At 50.3% G+C, this 15,954-nt stretch overlaps 1 protein-coding gene across 1 annotated transcript in view; it reads left to right on the top strand.

Moving 5' to 3' along the window:
* Window positions 1-2,706: 2,706 nt before the first annotated feature.
* Window positions 2,707-15,954, top strand: part of LOC122920539 (nuclear receptor coactivator 5-like) — a 52,206-nt gene continuing 38,958 nt past the window's right edge. The window contains exons 1-2 of the mRNA XM_044270123.1: window positions 2,707-2,796; window positions 7,681-7,749. Of these exons, the coding sequence (XP_044126058.1) occupies window positions 7,691-7,749 (59 nt within the window). The 5' untranslated portion in view covers window positions 2,707-2,796; window positions 7,681-7,690. The remainder of the gene's footprint in view (window positions 2,797-7,680; window positions 7,750-15,954) is intronic.

Genomic DNA, 15,954 nt, shown 5'->3' with positions numbered 1-15,954 from the left:
GTTCCTGTACTATAATATCATGTGTGTATTATTCCAGCATGTGACATTATTGCAGTTTTTATTTTTCTTTGCTCTGAGGTTATACGTAGGTACATGGTATATATCTGTGAAGAATAAATCAAGGCAACTGGACGTACTGTAGATTTCTTGAAAACGTTTCACTCGTTCTTCCAACGAGCTTTCTCAATTCTGAGTGACTGTACAAAAATTCTGGGAATAAATATGTAACTGATAACATCTGGTCATTATACCCAACATGGGGTCAGAGGTCATTATACCCAGCATGGGGTCAGAGGTCATTATACCCAGCATGGGGTCAGAGGTCATTATACCCAGCATGGGGTCAGAGGTCATTATACCCAGCATGGGGTCAGAGGTCATTATACCCAGCATGTACGGTCACTCAAAATTGAGAAAGCTCGTTGGAAGAACGAGTGAAACATTTTCAAGAAATCTACAGTACGTCCAGTTGCCTTGATTTATTCCTTACAGATTTACCATGACCTGGATAAATGAGAACCTTCACAGACGTAGGTACATGGTGACTTTTTGTTTGCATGATCTCTGTACTATATCGTGGTGTGTATTATTTTTGTATGTCTGTACAATTCTTGTGCTGTATCATCACTGAGTAGAGGATCCCTGCACTGTGACATCATTGTACACATTATCCCACTTCTGCTGTGGCCTCACTGTGTGCAGTATAACTTATACCATGACATCACTATGAGCAATATCCCCCAACTGTGACAACATTGTATTACCCATTTACTGTGACATCACTGTGTGCATTATCCCTGTACTGTGACATTAGTGTACACCTTAAGCAACTCTTGTGACATCACTGTGTGCATCATATCTGTACTGTGATGTCACTGTGAGAAATATCCTCCTACTGTGAGCATTACCCCTTTATTGTGACATCACTGTGAGCAATATCCCCCTACTAGGACACCACTGTGATCATTAATCATTTACTGTGACATCACTGTCAGCGTTATTCCCTTACTGTGACATTACTGTACACCTTATCCCACTATTGTGATATCACTGTGTGCCGTCTAATCTGTGCTGTGACATTACTGTAAGCAATATCCCTCTACTGTGAGCATTATCTCAGTGCATTAGAGCAACTAAAATAATCTTTACATTTTCCATATTTTGAACTTGCTGCTATAGGACCCCACAGTTACTCGTTACACCCGGGTCAGTTGTGTCGTTCAGCATTCACAGATGCTCAGACTCGGCTTTACATGAATCTTGTCCTGATAAGACCACTCCAACTTCAAATTAAAGGGAACCTGTCACCGGGATTTTGTGTATAGAGCTGAGGACATGGGCTGCTAGATGGCTGCTAACACATCCGCAATACCCAGTCCCCATAGCTCTGTGTGCTTTTATTGTGTAAAAAAAACGATTTGATACATATGCAAATTACCCTGAGAGGAGTCCTGTCCCTGACTCGTCTCACACACAGGACTCATCTCAGGGTAATTTGCATATGTATCAAATCGGTTTTTTTACACAATAAAAGCACACAGAGCTATGGGGACTGGGTATTACAGATGTGCTAGCGGCCATCTAGGAGCCCGCACCTACAATAAGAACGGAGCGGGAAATGAACGGAGGGCGCACTGCGCAGCCGCCTTTTATTAATTTCTATGGGGCCGCCGAAAATAGCCGAGCGCTGGGCTCGGCTATTGCCGTCTGCTCCATAGAAATGAATGGGAGCATGGGTCGCGCATGCGCGGTGCGCTCCCATTCACTTCTATGGGAGCAGCGCTTGGTGGTGGATGGACCCCGGGGTCCTCCAGCCACAGTGCTCCCCGCTTCGTTGTAGGTACGGGTCCCAGCGGTGGGACCCCCACCTATCAGACAATGGGGGCATATCCTAGCAATATGCCCCCATTGTCTGAGATAGGAATAGCGCTTTAAATAAGTCTTTATGACCTCTTGGTAGTTTAGCGATAAGGGTAATTAGATGAGCAGCACAAAGTGGAAGTACCAGTCACACAGCTAGAAAACCAGTTAACCCTTTGTGACAGAACAACTCAATATTTTTAATAAAGGCCAATTGAAAAAATTATTTTTAGCCAAAAATGAGTAAAATGCAATCATAAAAAAATGCCTCTGAAATTGTACATAGCCTTTAATATTGATGACCCATCCTTCCTATAGGGCGTGTATATTTGATTGGTTGTGGTCCCTCTCTACTGGAGCGGTCTAGGCCGTAATACTGATCTCAGTGACTACCCTACGTATACGGAGCCCTGCAAACTATAAAGAGGCCTCGGCCCTTGGCGGAGTGAGAGTGGCGAGAGTCAGACCCTCACCCAGCTAATATGGCCGGCCTATCCTAAGGACCGGACGTCATTATCAAAATCCCGGACGTCATTATCAAAATCCCGGACAACCCCTTTAAATCAGCCTCTGAGCACAGTATACAATTCCAAAAAATTGTGTATTACAAACCCAGCCATTGACACAAATGGCTGACCACATGTCATGGTAGGGTCCCCCAGAGGCTCGATGTTGGCAGCTGCCCCCTTCAATCAGAGGAGGACCTTACATCATACAATTCCCGCCATATACTGTAATTCAAATCATTCGGAGTGGGCTATTATGCAGCACGCCAGAGCTGTTCCCCTCCCAGCCGCCAGGGGTCAGTGTTCAGGTGGAGCTCGTTTCCTGCCCTTCTCGCTCTCTCTTGTCTATTCTGCGTTTCTGGTCTCGTTCGTCTTTGTGCCTGCCGCTCGTTGTGTTCGTTCCTGGGGCTGCGGAAGGGAGACCGGAGAGGTAAATATGTCCCGGGCCGGGGTCACTGCACATAGACCTGGACTGCCAGCGCGGCTGCATTTAGGGCCCGGTCTCCGTTATTTACACGGTAGGATTCGGTATGGAGACAATGCGCTGCAGCCGCTCTGTGTGTACGGACGGGGCTGGAGCCGTTTTGTATAGGACAGGGGATTAAGCGTGGTGACACGAGGGCAGCCTCACACAGAGGACGTGGGAAGGACTTATGTGGGGGTGCTTAAAGGGATCCTCTCAGAGTGTCCCCTTAACTGCTGTATCACATACCTCTGTGTGCACCAGTAAATAGTGCCCCCCCCCCCCAAAAAAAAAAAACTGGTTTTATTCTCAGCAGAGGTGTTGTATCCGTACCGGTCCAGTGTCAGGGAGGGGGGCTGTATCCGTACCGGTCCAGTGTCAGGGAGGGGGGCTGTATCCGTACCGGTCCAGTGTCAGGGGGGTGGGGGGGCGCTGTATCGGGACCGGTCCAGTGTCGGGGGGGGGGGGGGGGGGGGCTGTATCGGGACCGGTCCGTGTCGGGGGGGGGGGGGCTGTACGGGACCGGTCCGTGTCGGGGGGGGGGGGGGGGGGCTGTATCCGGGACCGGTCCACAGTTAAAGGGGGGGGGGGAGGGGCTGGCTGATTCGGGGACCGGTCCAGGTAAAGGGGGGGGAGGGGCTGTATCGGGACTCGGTCCAGTGTAGAGGGGGGGGGAGGGGCTGTATCGGGCCCCGGTCCCGTGTAGAGGGGGGGGGAGGGGGGGGTGGCTGTATCGGGACGGGGTCCCCAGTGGTAAAGGGGGGGGGAGGGGCTGTATCGGGGGACCGGTCCAGTGTAAAGGGGGGGGGGGGGGAGGGGCTGGATCGGGAACCGGTCCAGTGTAAAGGGGGGGGGGGAGGTGGTACTGTATCGGGACCGGTCCAGTCGTAAGAGGTGGGGGGGAAGGGGCTGTATCAGGGAACCGGTCCAGTGTAAATAGGGGGGGGGGTGAGTGGGCTGTATCGGGACCGGTCCAGTGTAAAGGGGGGGGAGGGGCTGTATCGGGACCGGTCCAGTGTAAAGGGGGGGGGGCTGTATCTGGACCGGTACAGTGTAAAGGGGGGGGCTGTATCGGGACCGGTACAGTGTAAAGGGGGGGGGGGGGGGCTGTATCGGGACCGGTACAGTGTAAAGGGGGGGGCTGTATCGGGACCGGTACAGTGTAAAGGGGGGGGGGGCTGTATCGGGACCGGTACAGTGTAAAGGGGGGGGGGGGGTGGCTGTATCTGGAACGGTACAGTGGGGGGGGGGGGGGCTGTATCTGGAACGGTACAGTGGGGGGGGGGGGCTGTATCTGGAATGGTACAGTGGGGGGGGGGCTGTATCTGGAACGGTACAGTGTCGGGGGTGGGGCTGTATCTGGAACGGTACAGTGTCGGGGGGGGGGCTGTATCTGGAACGGTACAGTGTCGGGGGGGGGGGGGGAGGGGGGGCTGTATCTGGACCAGTACAGGATCGTGGGGGCTGTATCCGGACCAGTGAGGTTGATAACTGTTAGATCGGTGGGATCCCCACGATCTACAGAAGTAAGAGACATCCGAGTGCAGCGCTTGGCTATTTCTGGAATTCCCCTAGAGATGAATGGGGGGGGGGGGGGGCAGTTTGAACGAGGGACCTGCTGCTCCATTCATTTTGAGGGGCTCTGGGGGATGTGGGATAAATGTTCTCATGATCGGTGGGGGTCCCAGTGGTAGGACCCCATCGATTTAAGTTATTCCCTATCCTGTCTATAAGGGATAACTTAAAGATTCTTTCATGTAGGATTAAAAACCGCTCACCTTCTCCCTGGCTGTGCCCGCTGAGAAACCCCATAAGACGCAAAAGTGGGGGAATATGGCAGTGCGTCTTATGGGGCGAATGCTGCCATTTTTACATTGCTAACACTGATACATCGCCGGCTGCGATGCTGAACAGTGCGGCGATGTATCGGGGGCTGGAGGCGGCAACTGCTGGAATTGCGGCAGGGCCCGATGCAGTCACTGTACTCTTACACCGGGCCCCGCCGCTCACAGCAGTTTATGGAAACTGTAATTCTTAACTTCAGTTCCAGTAGCTATCCCGTGTGCTACTACTTACTATCAAGCTCCCGTAGCAGAGCGGCCAGCAGCTGTAAGCGGGCGGAGCAGGCGCGTGATGTTATGCTGCCGGCCGCTCTGCATGCTAAGGTACGGGAGCTTGATAGTAAGTTGTAGTACACGGGATAGCGCTACTGTAAGTTAAGAAGAGGTTAAGGATTACAGTTTACATATCACTACTGCTGTGAGAGGAGGGGCCTGATGTATATAACATCCTATATATGTGTCATCCACAGATCCCCCTCCCCAGAACAGTGCCATCCACAGATCCCCCCCCCCCTTCCAATAACAGTGCCATCCACAGATCCCCCTCCCCAGAACAGTGCCATCCACAGATCCCCCTCCCCAGAACAGTGCCATCCACAGATCCCCCTCCCCAGAACAGTGCCATCCACAGATCCCCCTCCCCAGAACAGTGCCATCCACAGATCCCCCTCCCCAGAACTGTGTCATCCATAGATCCCCCTCCCCAGAACTGTGCCATCCACAGATCCCCCTCCCCAGAACAGTGCCATCCACAGATCCCCCCCCCCTTCCAATAACAGTGCCATCCACAGATCCCCCTCCCCCTTCCAATAACAGTGCCATCCACAGATCCCCCTCCCCAGAACAGTGCCATCCACAGATCCCCCTCCCCAGGACAGTGCCATCCACAGATCCCCCTCCCCAGGACAGTGCCATCCACAGATCCCCCTCCCCAGGACAGTGCCATCCACAGATCCCCCTCCCCAGGACAGTGCCATCCACAGATCCCCCTCCCCAGGACAGTGCCATCCACAGATCCCCCTCCCCAGGACAGTGCCATCCACAGATCCCCCTCCCCAGGACAGTGCCATCCACAGATCCCCCTCCCCAGGACAGTGCCATCCACAGATCCCCCTCCCCAGGACAGTGCCATCCACAGATCCCCCTCCCCAGGACAGTGCCATCCACAGATCCCCCTCCCCAGGACAGTGCCATCCACAGATCCCCCTCCCCAGGACAGTGCCATCCACAGATCCCCCTCCCCAGGACAGTGCCATCCACAGATCCCCCTCCCCAGGACAGTGCCATCCACAGATCCCCCTCCCCAGGACAGTGCCATCCACACCTTTTGGTTCAAAATATGTTTTCCTATTTTCCTCCTAAAAAAACCTTGCGTCTTATAGGGCGAAAAAATAGGGTAAATGCTATTTGCTGAAGTGAGACAATCCGTTTGAGCAAGGTCTTCTGGCAGTCCAAGCGCTAGAAAAACAAATTTGCTGGTGTAGATTTGAGCTAAAAAGTACACCAGTTTCCGGAGTAATTTCTAGTAAATCTGTGGGAGGCTAAGCAACAGTCCCTGTTTCAGAAGAGATGAGTGCCATAAAACTGAACGGAAAATTGCGCATTTTTGCACAAAATGCCAGTTTGTCAGTTTTGTAGCCCGGAATACTAGTGTGCAACCTTTGATGATGAATTTCCCCCTAATGTGCTTCTTAGGCCTCTTTCACACTTGCGTTGTCCGGATCTGGCGTGTACTCCACTTGCCGGAATTACACGCCGGATCCGGAAAAACGCAAGTGAACTGAAAGCATTTGAAGACGGATCAGTCTTCAAAATGCGTTCAGTGTTACTATGGCAGCCAGGACGCTAATAAAGTCCTGGTTGCCATAGTAGTAGTGGGGAGCGGTATACTTACAGTCCGTGCGGCTCCCGGGGCGCTCCAGAATGACGTCAGAGCGCCCCATGCGCATGGATGACGTGCCATGCGATCACGTCATCCATGCGCCTGGGGCGCCCTGACGTCACTCTGAAGCGCCCCGGGAGCCGCACGGACGGTAAGTATGCTGCTCCCCCGCTCCCCACTACACTTTACCATGGCTGCCAGGACTTTAGTGTCCCGGCAGCCATGGTAACCATTCAGAAAAAGCTAACCGTCGGATCCGGCAATGCGCCGAAACGACGTTTAGCTTAAGTCCGGATCAATGCCTTTCAATGGGCATTAATTCCGGATCCGGCCTTGCGGCAAGTGTTGAGGATTTTTGGCCGGAGCAAAAAGCGCAGCATGCTGCAGTATTTTTTCCGGCCAAAAAACGTTCCGGACCTGAACTGAAGACATCCTGATGCATCCTGAACGGATTTCACTCCATTCAGAATGCATTAGGATAAAACTGATCAGGATTCTTCCGGCATAGAGCCCCGACGACGGAACTCTATGCCGGAAGAAAAGAACGCAGGTGTGAAAGAGCCCTTAGGCTACTTTCAAACTAGCGATTTTCTTTTCCGGCACAGAGTTCCGTCAAAAGGGCTCCATACCGGAAAAGAACTGATCAGTTTTATCCCCATGCATTCTGAATGGAGAGTAATCCGTTCAGGATGTCTTCAGTTCAGTCATTTTGACTGATCAGGCAAAAGAGAAAACCGCAGCATGCTACGGTTTGATCTCCGGCGAAAAAAACTGAAGACTTGCCTGAACGGCATTTTTTTCCATAGGAATGTATTAGTGGCGGCTCCGGCATTTAAAATACTGGAATGCGAAGACCGAAAAAAAGGTGAAACAAATAAATGCCGGATCCATTTTGCCGGATGACCCCGGAAAGACGGATCCGGCATTTCAATGCATTTGTAAGACTGATCAGGATCCTGATCAATCTTACTAATGCCATCAGTTGGCATATGTTTTGCCGGATCACTCTGCCGCAAGTGTGAAAGTAGCCTTAGCCCCCCCCCCCCCGTTACCACGTGCTGCACTTCTTTACTGGGTGAAAACACTTAAATGCCGCTGGTCAAATCTAATGACTTTTTCGTCTTTCAGGTGGTTTAATATGTCGTCTTGGGTGAAGGTCACTAGAGGTCAGCCACAGAAACCCCTCGCTGGCAAGAAGTAAGTCCTGGAAGCTCTCAGCCTGCTGACTGTCTCCTATTTCTGTTATCATGAGTTATTAAAAAGGCGCTTTAAGGTTTCCTGCGCACAAGCATATTACTGCTGCTCCCCACAACTTTCAGGTCGTGCACAGCAGTAGTGTTCCCCTCCACCCATAGACGTCTGTGGGGCCTTGTTGTTCCTCTATAACCCCTCTCGTTGTACATTTCATATATCTGAGAGGACTAATTAAAGGTTCTACGGCGGTTTCTGGCGTAGAAAAGTTGCACATTTTTTGGGTAGCTGGCAAGTTTTAGTCCTGCACCTCTTTTGCAGAGCTTTCTGGGGCTAGAATATTTGATGTCCCACCCTCCGGATCGGTCATCAGAATCTGATCGGTGTGGGTCTGGCACACAGAACCTCAACCAATCAGCTGGTTGAAGAGGCTACAGCGTTCCGGTGTGCACTACGGCCTTTTCCTAGGTCAGTGACGTCACTTTTGTCGGTCACATGGCCTATTTGCAGCTCATTCCCATTCAAGTAAATGAGACTGGGCTGCAGTACCAAGCGCAGCCATTATACAATGTACGGCGCTGTGTTTAGTAAGCTGTGAGGTGGCCGCAGCGCTCATCGGAGAGCCACAACCTCATTAAAGGGTTTCTACCACTTTGATTTCACATAATTAGGTGTCAGACACTAGCGATCCGCTAGTGTCTGCTCTGCCAAACTATCCTGCTATAATAGCTTTTGGGGCAGCCGTTTACCTAAAAAAAGAACTTATATTAATATGTTAATGACCCTCTAGGTGCTATGGGGGCGTCATTAGCACCTAGAGCATCGGTCTACCTTCTCAAGATGCCGCCGCCCAGCGCCTCCCTCCAGCCCGCCCATCTGCTTCGGAATGCGATCAAACGGACGACTTCACGCGCATGCGCCGTGCGCGGCTGTATTCGGCGCATGCGCAGTGAATGTCCGACCGCTTCCCTGCTCAGACATCTCCACTGCGCCGATGACGTCATAGTGCTCCATCGGCGCAGGCGCAGTGGAGATGTCTGAGCAGGGAAGCGGTCGGACATTCACTGCGCATGCGCCGAATACAGCCGCGCACGGCGCATGCGCGTGAAGTCGTCCGTTTGATCGCATTCCGAAGCAGATGGGCGGGCTGGAGGGAGGCGCTGGGCGGCGGCATCTTGAGAAGGTAGACCGATGCTCTAGGTGCTAATGACGCCCCCATAGCACCTAGAGGGTCATTAACATATTAATATAAGTTCTTTTTTTAGGTAAACGGCTGCCCCAAAAGCTATTATAGCAGGATAGTTTGGCAGAGCAGACACTAGCGGATCGCTAGTGTCTGACACCTAATTATGTGAAATCAAAGTGGTAGAAACCCTTTAAAGGGAACCTGTCACCGGGATTTTGGGTATAGAGCTGAGGACATGGGTTGCTAGATGGCCGCTAGCACATCTGCAATACCCAGTCCCCATAGCTCTGTGTGCTTTTATTGTGTAAAAAAAAAACGATTTGATACATATGCAATTAACCTGAGATGAGTCCTGTACGCGAGACGAGTCAGGTACAGGACTCATCTCAGGTTAATTTGCATATATATCAAATCGTTTTTTTTACACAATAAAAGCACACAGAGCTATGGGGACTGGGTATTGCAGATGTGCTAGCGGCCATCTAGCAACCCATGTCCTCAGCTCTATACCCAAAATCCCGGTGACAGGTTCCCTTTAAGCAGCTGATCGACTGGGATGCTGGGGGTCAGATCAGGTATTGACAATCTATCAGGAGGAAATGTCATCAATATTTACTTCCGGACACCCCTTAAATACATTTGGGTGGGAATTTATCATGAGAAGATTAAGACCCTTTTCACACGGGCGAGTTTCCTGCGCTGGTGCAATGCGCGAGTTGAACGCATTGCACCCGCACTGAATCCGGACCCATTCATTTCTATGGGGCTGTGCACATGAGCGGTGATTTTCACGCATCACTTGTGCGTTGCGTAAAAATCGCAGCAAGCTCTATTTTGTGCGTTTTTCATGCAACGCAGGCCCCATAGAAGTGAATGGGACTGCGTGAAAATCGCAAGCAAGTGCGGGTGCGTTGCGATTTTCACACATGGTTGCTAGGAGACGATCGGGATGGGGACTCGATCATTATTATTTTCCCTTATAACATGGTTATAAGGGAAAATAATAGCATTCTCAATACAGAATGCATAGTACAATAGGGCTGGAGGGTTTAAAGAAAAAAAAATAATAGTTTAACTCTCGTTAATCCACTTGTTCGCGCAGCCGGCATCTCTTCTGTCATCTTTGAGGAAAAGGACCTTTGATGACGTCACTGCGCTCATCACAGGGTCCGTCACATGATCTTCTACCATGGTGATGGATCATGTGACGGACCATGTGATGAGCGTAGTGACGTCATCAAAGGTCCTTTTCCTCAAAGAAGAAGACAGAAGAGATGCCGGCTGCGCGAACAAGTGGATTAAGGCGAGTTAAAATTGTATTATTTTATTTTTTAACCCCTCCAGCCCTATTGTACTCTGTATTCAGAATGCTATTATTTTCCCTTATAACCATGTTATAAGGGGAAATAATACAATCTACACAACCTTGACCCAAACCTGAACTTCTGTGAAGAAGTTCGGGTCTGGGTACCACATTCAGTTTTTTATCACGCGCGTGCAAAACGCATTGCACCCGCGCGATTAAAAACTGAACAACGGAACGCAATCGCAGTCAAAACTGACTGCAATTGCGTACCTACTTGCGCGGGTTTGCCCGAACGCATTCGGACCTTATCCGGACACGCTCTCGTGAATGAGGCGTAAGTGAGTTTTGCAGTTTTGAGTCTGCGCTGAGGTACTTTGTGCCACATTTATCAAATGTCACAGGTTGTTTGATAAATTTGGCTTGTCCTTAAACTTGACACTTCTGTCTGGAGAAGCTACTCCACAGTTCCTACTCCGAGTGAGTGTGCGACTTATTTGCGACTTAAAAAAAATAAAAGTTGCAATGATAAATCTGGAGTGAAACTCATTACCGTAGCAAAGCACACTCGCCTTCCCACCCATATTTCAAAACTAGTGTGAGCGGTGTAAAAATTTGCAAATTTTGTGCAAGCGAGTGGGGGGAAAAAGTCGCAAAAGCCCTATTTTGAGACTTTTTGATGCCAGAGTTCTGGAGTGATGGTATGATAAATCAGGACCTTGGTGAATCTCATCCCATTGCAAAAAAAAGAAAAAGATCAAGCCTGGCGCAAGAAATACCAATCTTGATAAATTCCCCCCCATGGATGCCTCCGTATGAATCCAACGGAACAAACATGGAATGCCCCATCAGACTTCGTGTTGCAGAACTGTCCTCCCCTAATACAGACCACCATACTTCTGTAGTATGGAGCTGTAGGAACCCGATGTTCCTCTGCATATCCTCCTGGACATGACTCAGCGGTGTGCATGAGACCTTGTACATAACTGGCACGTTGTGGGGTGCTCTGAGTTTCCCTGATGTCTTCTGAAACTTTCAATGCATTATTCTGCTACTGGGCTCAGAGAAGATATCATGGATTTTTTTTTTTTCTAGCTTCCCTCTCCTCTACAGTTCGGAAGGTCTTCAGACAGTTTTTTACTTTTCGTTATGTTGCGGTCTTGTGCTAAAATAAAAAGAAATCAAGTTTTCCCGATCATTCTGCACTCAGTCCCCCATGATGACAAAGTGAAAAGAGAATGTTCGAAAACTTTGATAATTTATTGAAAAGGAAAAACTAAAATCTTGCATTGACATAAATATTCAAGCTCTTTACTCAAGACTTAGTTGAGGCACCTTTTGGCAGTGATTACAGCCTCCAGTCTTCTTGGGGATGATGCCAGAACCACACCTGAATGTGGCTATTTTCCAGAGATGTTAGATTGGTTTCAAGTCAAGGCTCTGGCTGGGACACTCAAGAACATTTACAGGGTTGTCTCTAAGTCAGGGCTTGACAAATTTCCTTGGAATCTAGGAGCCAGCTAAAAAAGTTAGGAGCCGTTTTTTTTTACCTTTTTATAAAGCCGTTTTTTTTCAGCGACAAAAATAACACCTCTTAAATTAACATATAAAGAAGTCTAGACCCAAAAAACATGGGCATTGTTTATTATCAGTGTGCTTTGACGTCACTGTGTGTGTAATCCCTGCGCTGTGACGTCACTGTGTGTGTTAGGGTCCATTCACACGTCCTGTTTTTTTTCATCCTGAAAAACAGTCCGTTTTTTGTGGATCCGTTGTTCCTGAAAATGTTTCCGTATGTCATCCGTTTTTTGCGGATCCGCAAAAAACGGAAACATGTATACATTTCAATAATCAAATAAAGTTGTTTGGATTTCTTTGAAAAAAAATTGAAGAAAAAAAAAAAAATTTGTTATGTGTTTCCAGGAACGGAATCCGCAAAAAACGGATGACATACGGAATGACATCCGAATGTCATCCGTTTTTTGCGGATCCATTGACTTTGTATTGTACCAGGATCCGATTTTTCAGGACAAGAATAGGACATGTTTTATATTTAAACGGACATGCGGAACGGAACAACGGAAACGGACAGCACACATTGTGCTGTCCGATTTTTTCCAGGACCCATTGAAAATGAATGGGTCCAGATCTGGTCCTGATCTGTTCCTGAAAAAACGGAACAGATCAGGAAAGAAAAAACGGACGTGTGAATGGACCCTAATCCCTGCGCTGTGACGTCACTGTGTGTGTGTAATCCCTGCGCTGTGACGTCACTGTGTGTGTGTAATCCCTGCGCTGTGACGTCACTGTGTGTGTGTAATCCCTGCGCTGTGACGTCACTGTGTGTGTGTAATCCCTGCGCTGTGACGTCACTGTGTGTGTGTAATCCCTGCGCTGTGACGTCACTGTGTGTGTGTAATCCCTGCGCTGTGACGTCACTGTGTGTGTGTAATCCCTGCGCTGTGACGTCACTGTGTGTGTGTAATCCCTGCGCTGTGACGTCACTGTGTGTGTGTAATCCCTGCGCTGTGACGTCACTGTGTGTGTGTAATCCCTGCGCTGTGACGTCACTGTGTGTGTGTAATCCCTGCGCTGTGACGTCACTGTGTGTGTGTAATCCCTGCGCTGTGACGTCACTGTGTGTGTGTGTAATCCCTGCGCTGTGACGTCACTGTGTGTGTGTAATCCCTGCGCTGTGACGTCACTGTGTGTGTGTAATCCCTGCGCTGTGACGTCACTGTGTGTGTGTGTAATCCCTGCGCTGTGACGTCACTGTGTGTGTGTGTAATCCCTGCGCTGTGACGTCACTGTGTGTGTGTGTGTAATCCCTGCGCTGTGACGTCACTGTGTGTGTGTGTGTAATCCCTGCGCTGTGACGTCACTGTGTGTGTGTGTGTAATCCCTGCGCTGTGACGTCACTGTGTGTGTGTGTGTAATCCCTGCGCTGTGACGTCACTGTGTGTGTGTGTAATCCCTGCGCTGTGACGTCACTGTGTGTGTGTAATCCCTGCGCTGTGACGTCACTGTGTGTGTGTAATCCCTGCGCTGTGACGTCACTGTGTGTGTGTAATCCCTGCGCTGTGACGTCACTGTGTGTGTGTAATCCCTGCGCTGTGACGTCACTGTGTGTGTGTAATCCCTGCGCTGTACGTCACTGTGTGTGTGTAATCCCTGCGCTGTGACGTCACTGTGTGTGTGTAATCCCTGCGCTGTGACGTCACTGTGTGTGTGTAATCCCTGCGCTGTGACGTCACTGTGTGTGTAATCCCTGCGCTGTGACGTCACTGCGTGTGTAATCCCTGCGCTGTGACGTCACTGCGTGTACAATCCCTGCGCTGTGACGTCACTGCGCGTGTACAATCCCTGCGCTGTGACGTCACTGCGCGTGTACAATCCCTGCGCTGTGACGTCACTGCGCGTGTACAATCCCTGCGCTGTGACGTCACTGCGCGTGTACAATCCCTGCGCTGTGACGTCACTGCGCGTGTACAATCCCTGCGCTGTGACGTCACTGCGCGTGTACAATCCCTGCGCTGTGACGTCACTGCGCGTGTACAATCCCTGCGCTGTGACGTCACTGCGCGTGTACAATCCCTGCGCTGTGACGTCACTGCGCGTGTACAATCCCTGCGCTGTGACGTCACTGCGCGTGTACAATCCCTGCGCTGTGACGTCACTGCGCGTGTACAATCCCTGCGCTGTGACGTCACTGCGCGTGTACAATCCCTGCGCTGTGACGTCACTGCGCGTGTACAATCCCTGCGCTGTGACGTCACTGCGCGTGTACTCCCTGCGCTGCAGCTGACTGAACTGAGATCCCTTCCCCTTCCCTTACCCATTCAAGACTCCTGAATGGGTAAATTATATGATAGCGTATCTAAATGTTCCTATACGGAGATATATTCTCTTCAGGAGACCAGGAAAGCTGGGTGACAGACAGCCTGTATACCACACAGCTCTCCTAGGAGCTGCCACCCGGCTTTCTGTGTGGTATACAGGCTGTCACCCAGCTTTCCTAGAAAGGGACAGAACTAAGAAGTGGCCGAATAGTAACTGCAGGGATGGAGGACGGTGCAGGAATGGCCACCAGTTGTGGCTAGCAGGAGCTCCGGCCTATTGACGGCAGCAGGTGTGCAGCTCCCCCCTGGGATCATGGCCGTAGCAGGCAGACATTACAAACTTGGTGCAGAGCGCCTCATTTACAGCAGCAGAGCCGGCCGGATTGTCTTACCTCCACTTGTCCGCGAGTGCAGCGCCGCTAACTGTGCTCCCGCTCTGCCTCCCCTGCACTAACTCCTCTCTCCCCGCCGAGGCTCTCTGACCGGCACACGTGCTCTGATGATAAATATCGTCCGGGCTCCTGTAACTGCCCTGGAGATGACGCACGCTGCGACCGATAGATGGCGAGAGAGAGAGGCCAAACCACGATGCAGCCGAAAGCTAAGGGGTCCGGGCAGGGTGGCAGTCCGAGCCTGGGCGCGCCGCGCAAGTGATTAAAAAAAAAAAAAAAAAAAGGTTTCATTTTGCTAGCGGTCCTAACTCCTAACCCTCCAGTGTCTGCGCCCGGCTGCTGGGCCTATTTTCAAGCAGAGGCAAATACCCAGGCGCCAGGGCAAAATTCCTAGTCGCCATGGCGACCTGGCGTCTGGGATTTGTCGAGCCCTGCTCTAAGTCACTCATGTTTTGTCTTGGCTGTGTGCTTAAGGTCATTGTCTTGTTAGAAGGGGAACCTTCAGTCCAGTCTGAGGACCAGAGGACTCTGGAACAGGTTTTCATTAGGAATATCTCTGTACTGTGCTCCATTCAGCTTTCCTTCAACCCTGACCAGTCTCCCTTTCCCAGACGCTGAAAAACACCCCACAGCATGATGCTACCACCACCATACTTCACTCTAGGGATGGTGTTGAGCAGGGCCTGGTTTATGCCAGATGTGACACTTAGAATTGAGGCCAAAAAGTTTAGTCTTGGTTTCCTCAGACCAGAGAATCTTATTTCTCACACTCCTGACAGTCCTTTAAGCCCTTTTTTTTTTTGTTGCAAACTTCAGGCGTCTTTCATGTGTCGTTTTACTGAGGAGAGGCTTTTTTCTGGCCACTTAAAGCCCAGATTGGTGGAGTGCTACAGTGATAGTTGACCTTCTGGAAGTTTCTTCCATCTGCGCTCAGAATCTTTGGAGCTCAGCTGGAATGACCATTGGGTTCTTGGTCACATCTTTAACGAAGGTCCTTCTCCCTGATTACTTAGTTTGGTGGGACGGCCAGCTCTAGGGTGCTTTCCTCCTCATGGCTTGGGTTTTGCTCTGATATGCATTGTCTGCTGTGAGACCTTATATAGACAGGGCTGTGCCTTTTTGTCCAATCAACTGAATTTACCGCAGGTGACTCCAGTCAAGTTTAGAAACATCTCAAAGGAAGGTTAGCAACAGAAATGGGAGGTCTCAGAGCTAAGGCCTCATTCACACGTCAGTGATTGTGAGCCGAAACCAGGTGCGGGTCTAAACCAGAACAGGTGCAGATCTTTCCCTCAGGGCTCATGCACAGGTGTGCCGCCCATGCCGTGCTTTGGGGACCGCAATCTCTGTGGCGGCTCCGATCCTGGTTTTGGCTCATAATCGCTGATCAAAAAACTGAATGTCAAGTGTCCTAGCAAAGCGTCTGAATACTCATGTATTAGTTTAATTTTTCCTTTTTAATATATTTGCATATATTTTTTTTATTCCATT

This window comes from Bufo gargarizans, chromosome 10 (assembly GCF_014858855.1).
Source record: "Bufo gargarizans isolate SCDJY-AF-19 chromosome 10, ASM1485885v1, whole genome shotgun sequence".
NCBI lineage: Eukaryota > Metazoa > Chordata > Amphibia > Anura > Bufonidae > Bufo > Bufo gargarizans.
Note: the sequence above shows the minus strand (reverse complement) of the source record. Positions and strands in the feature narration are given on the sequence as shown.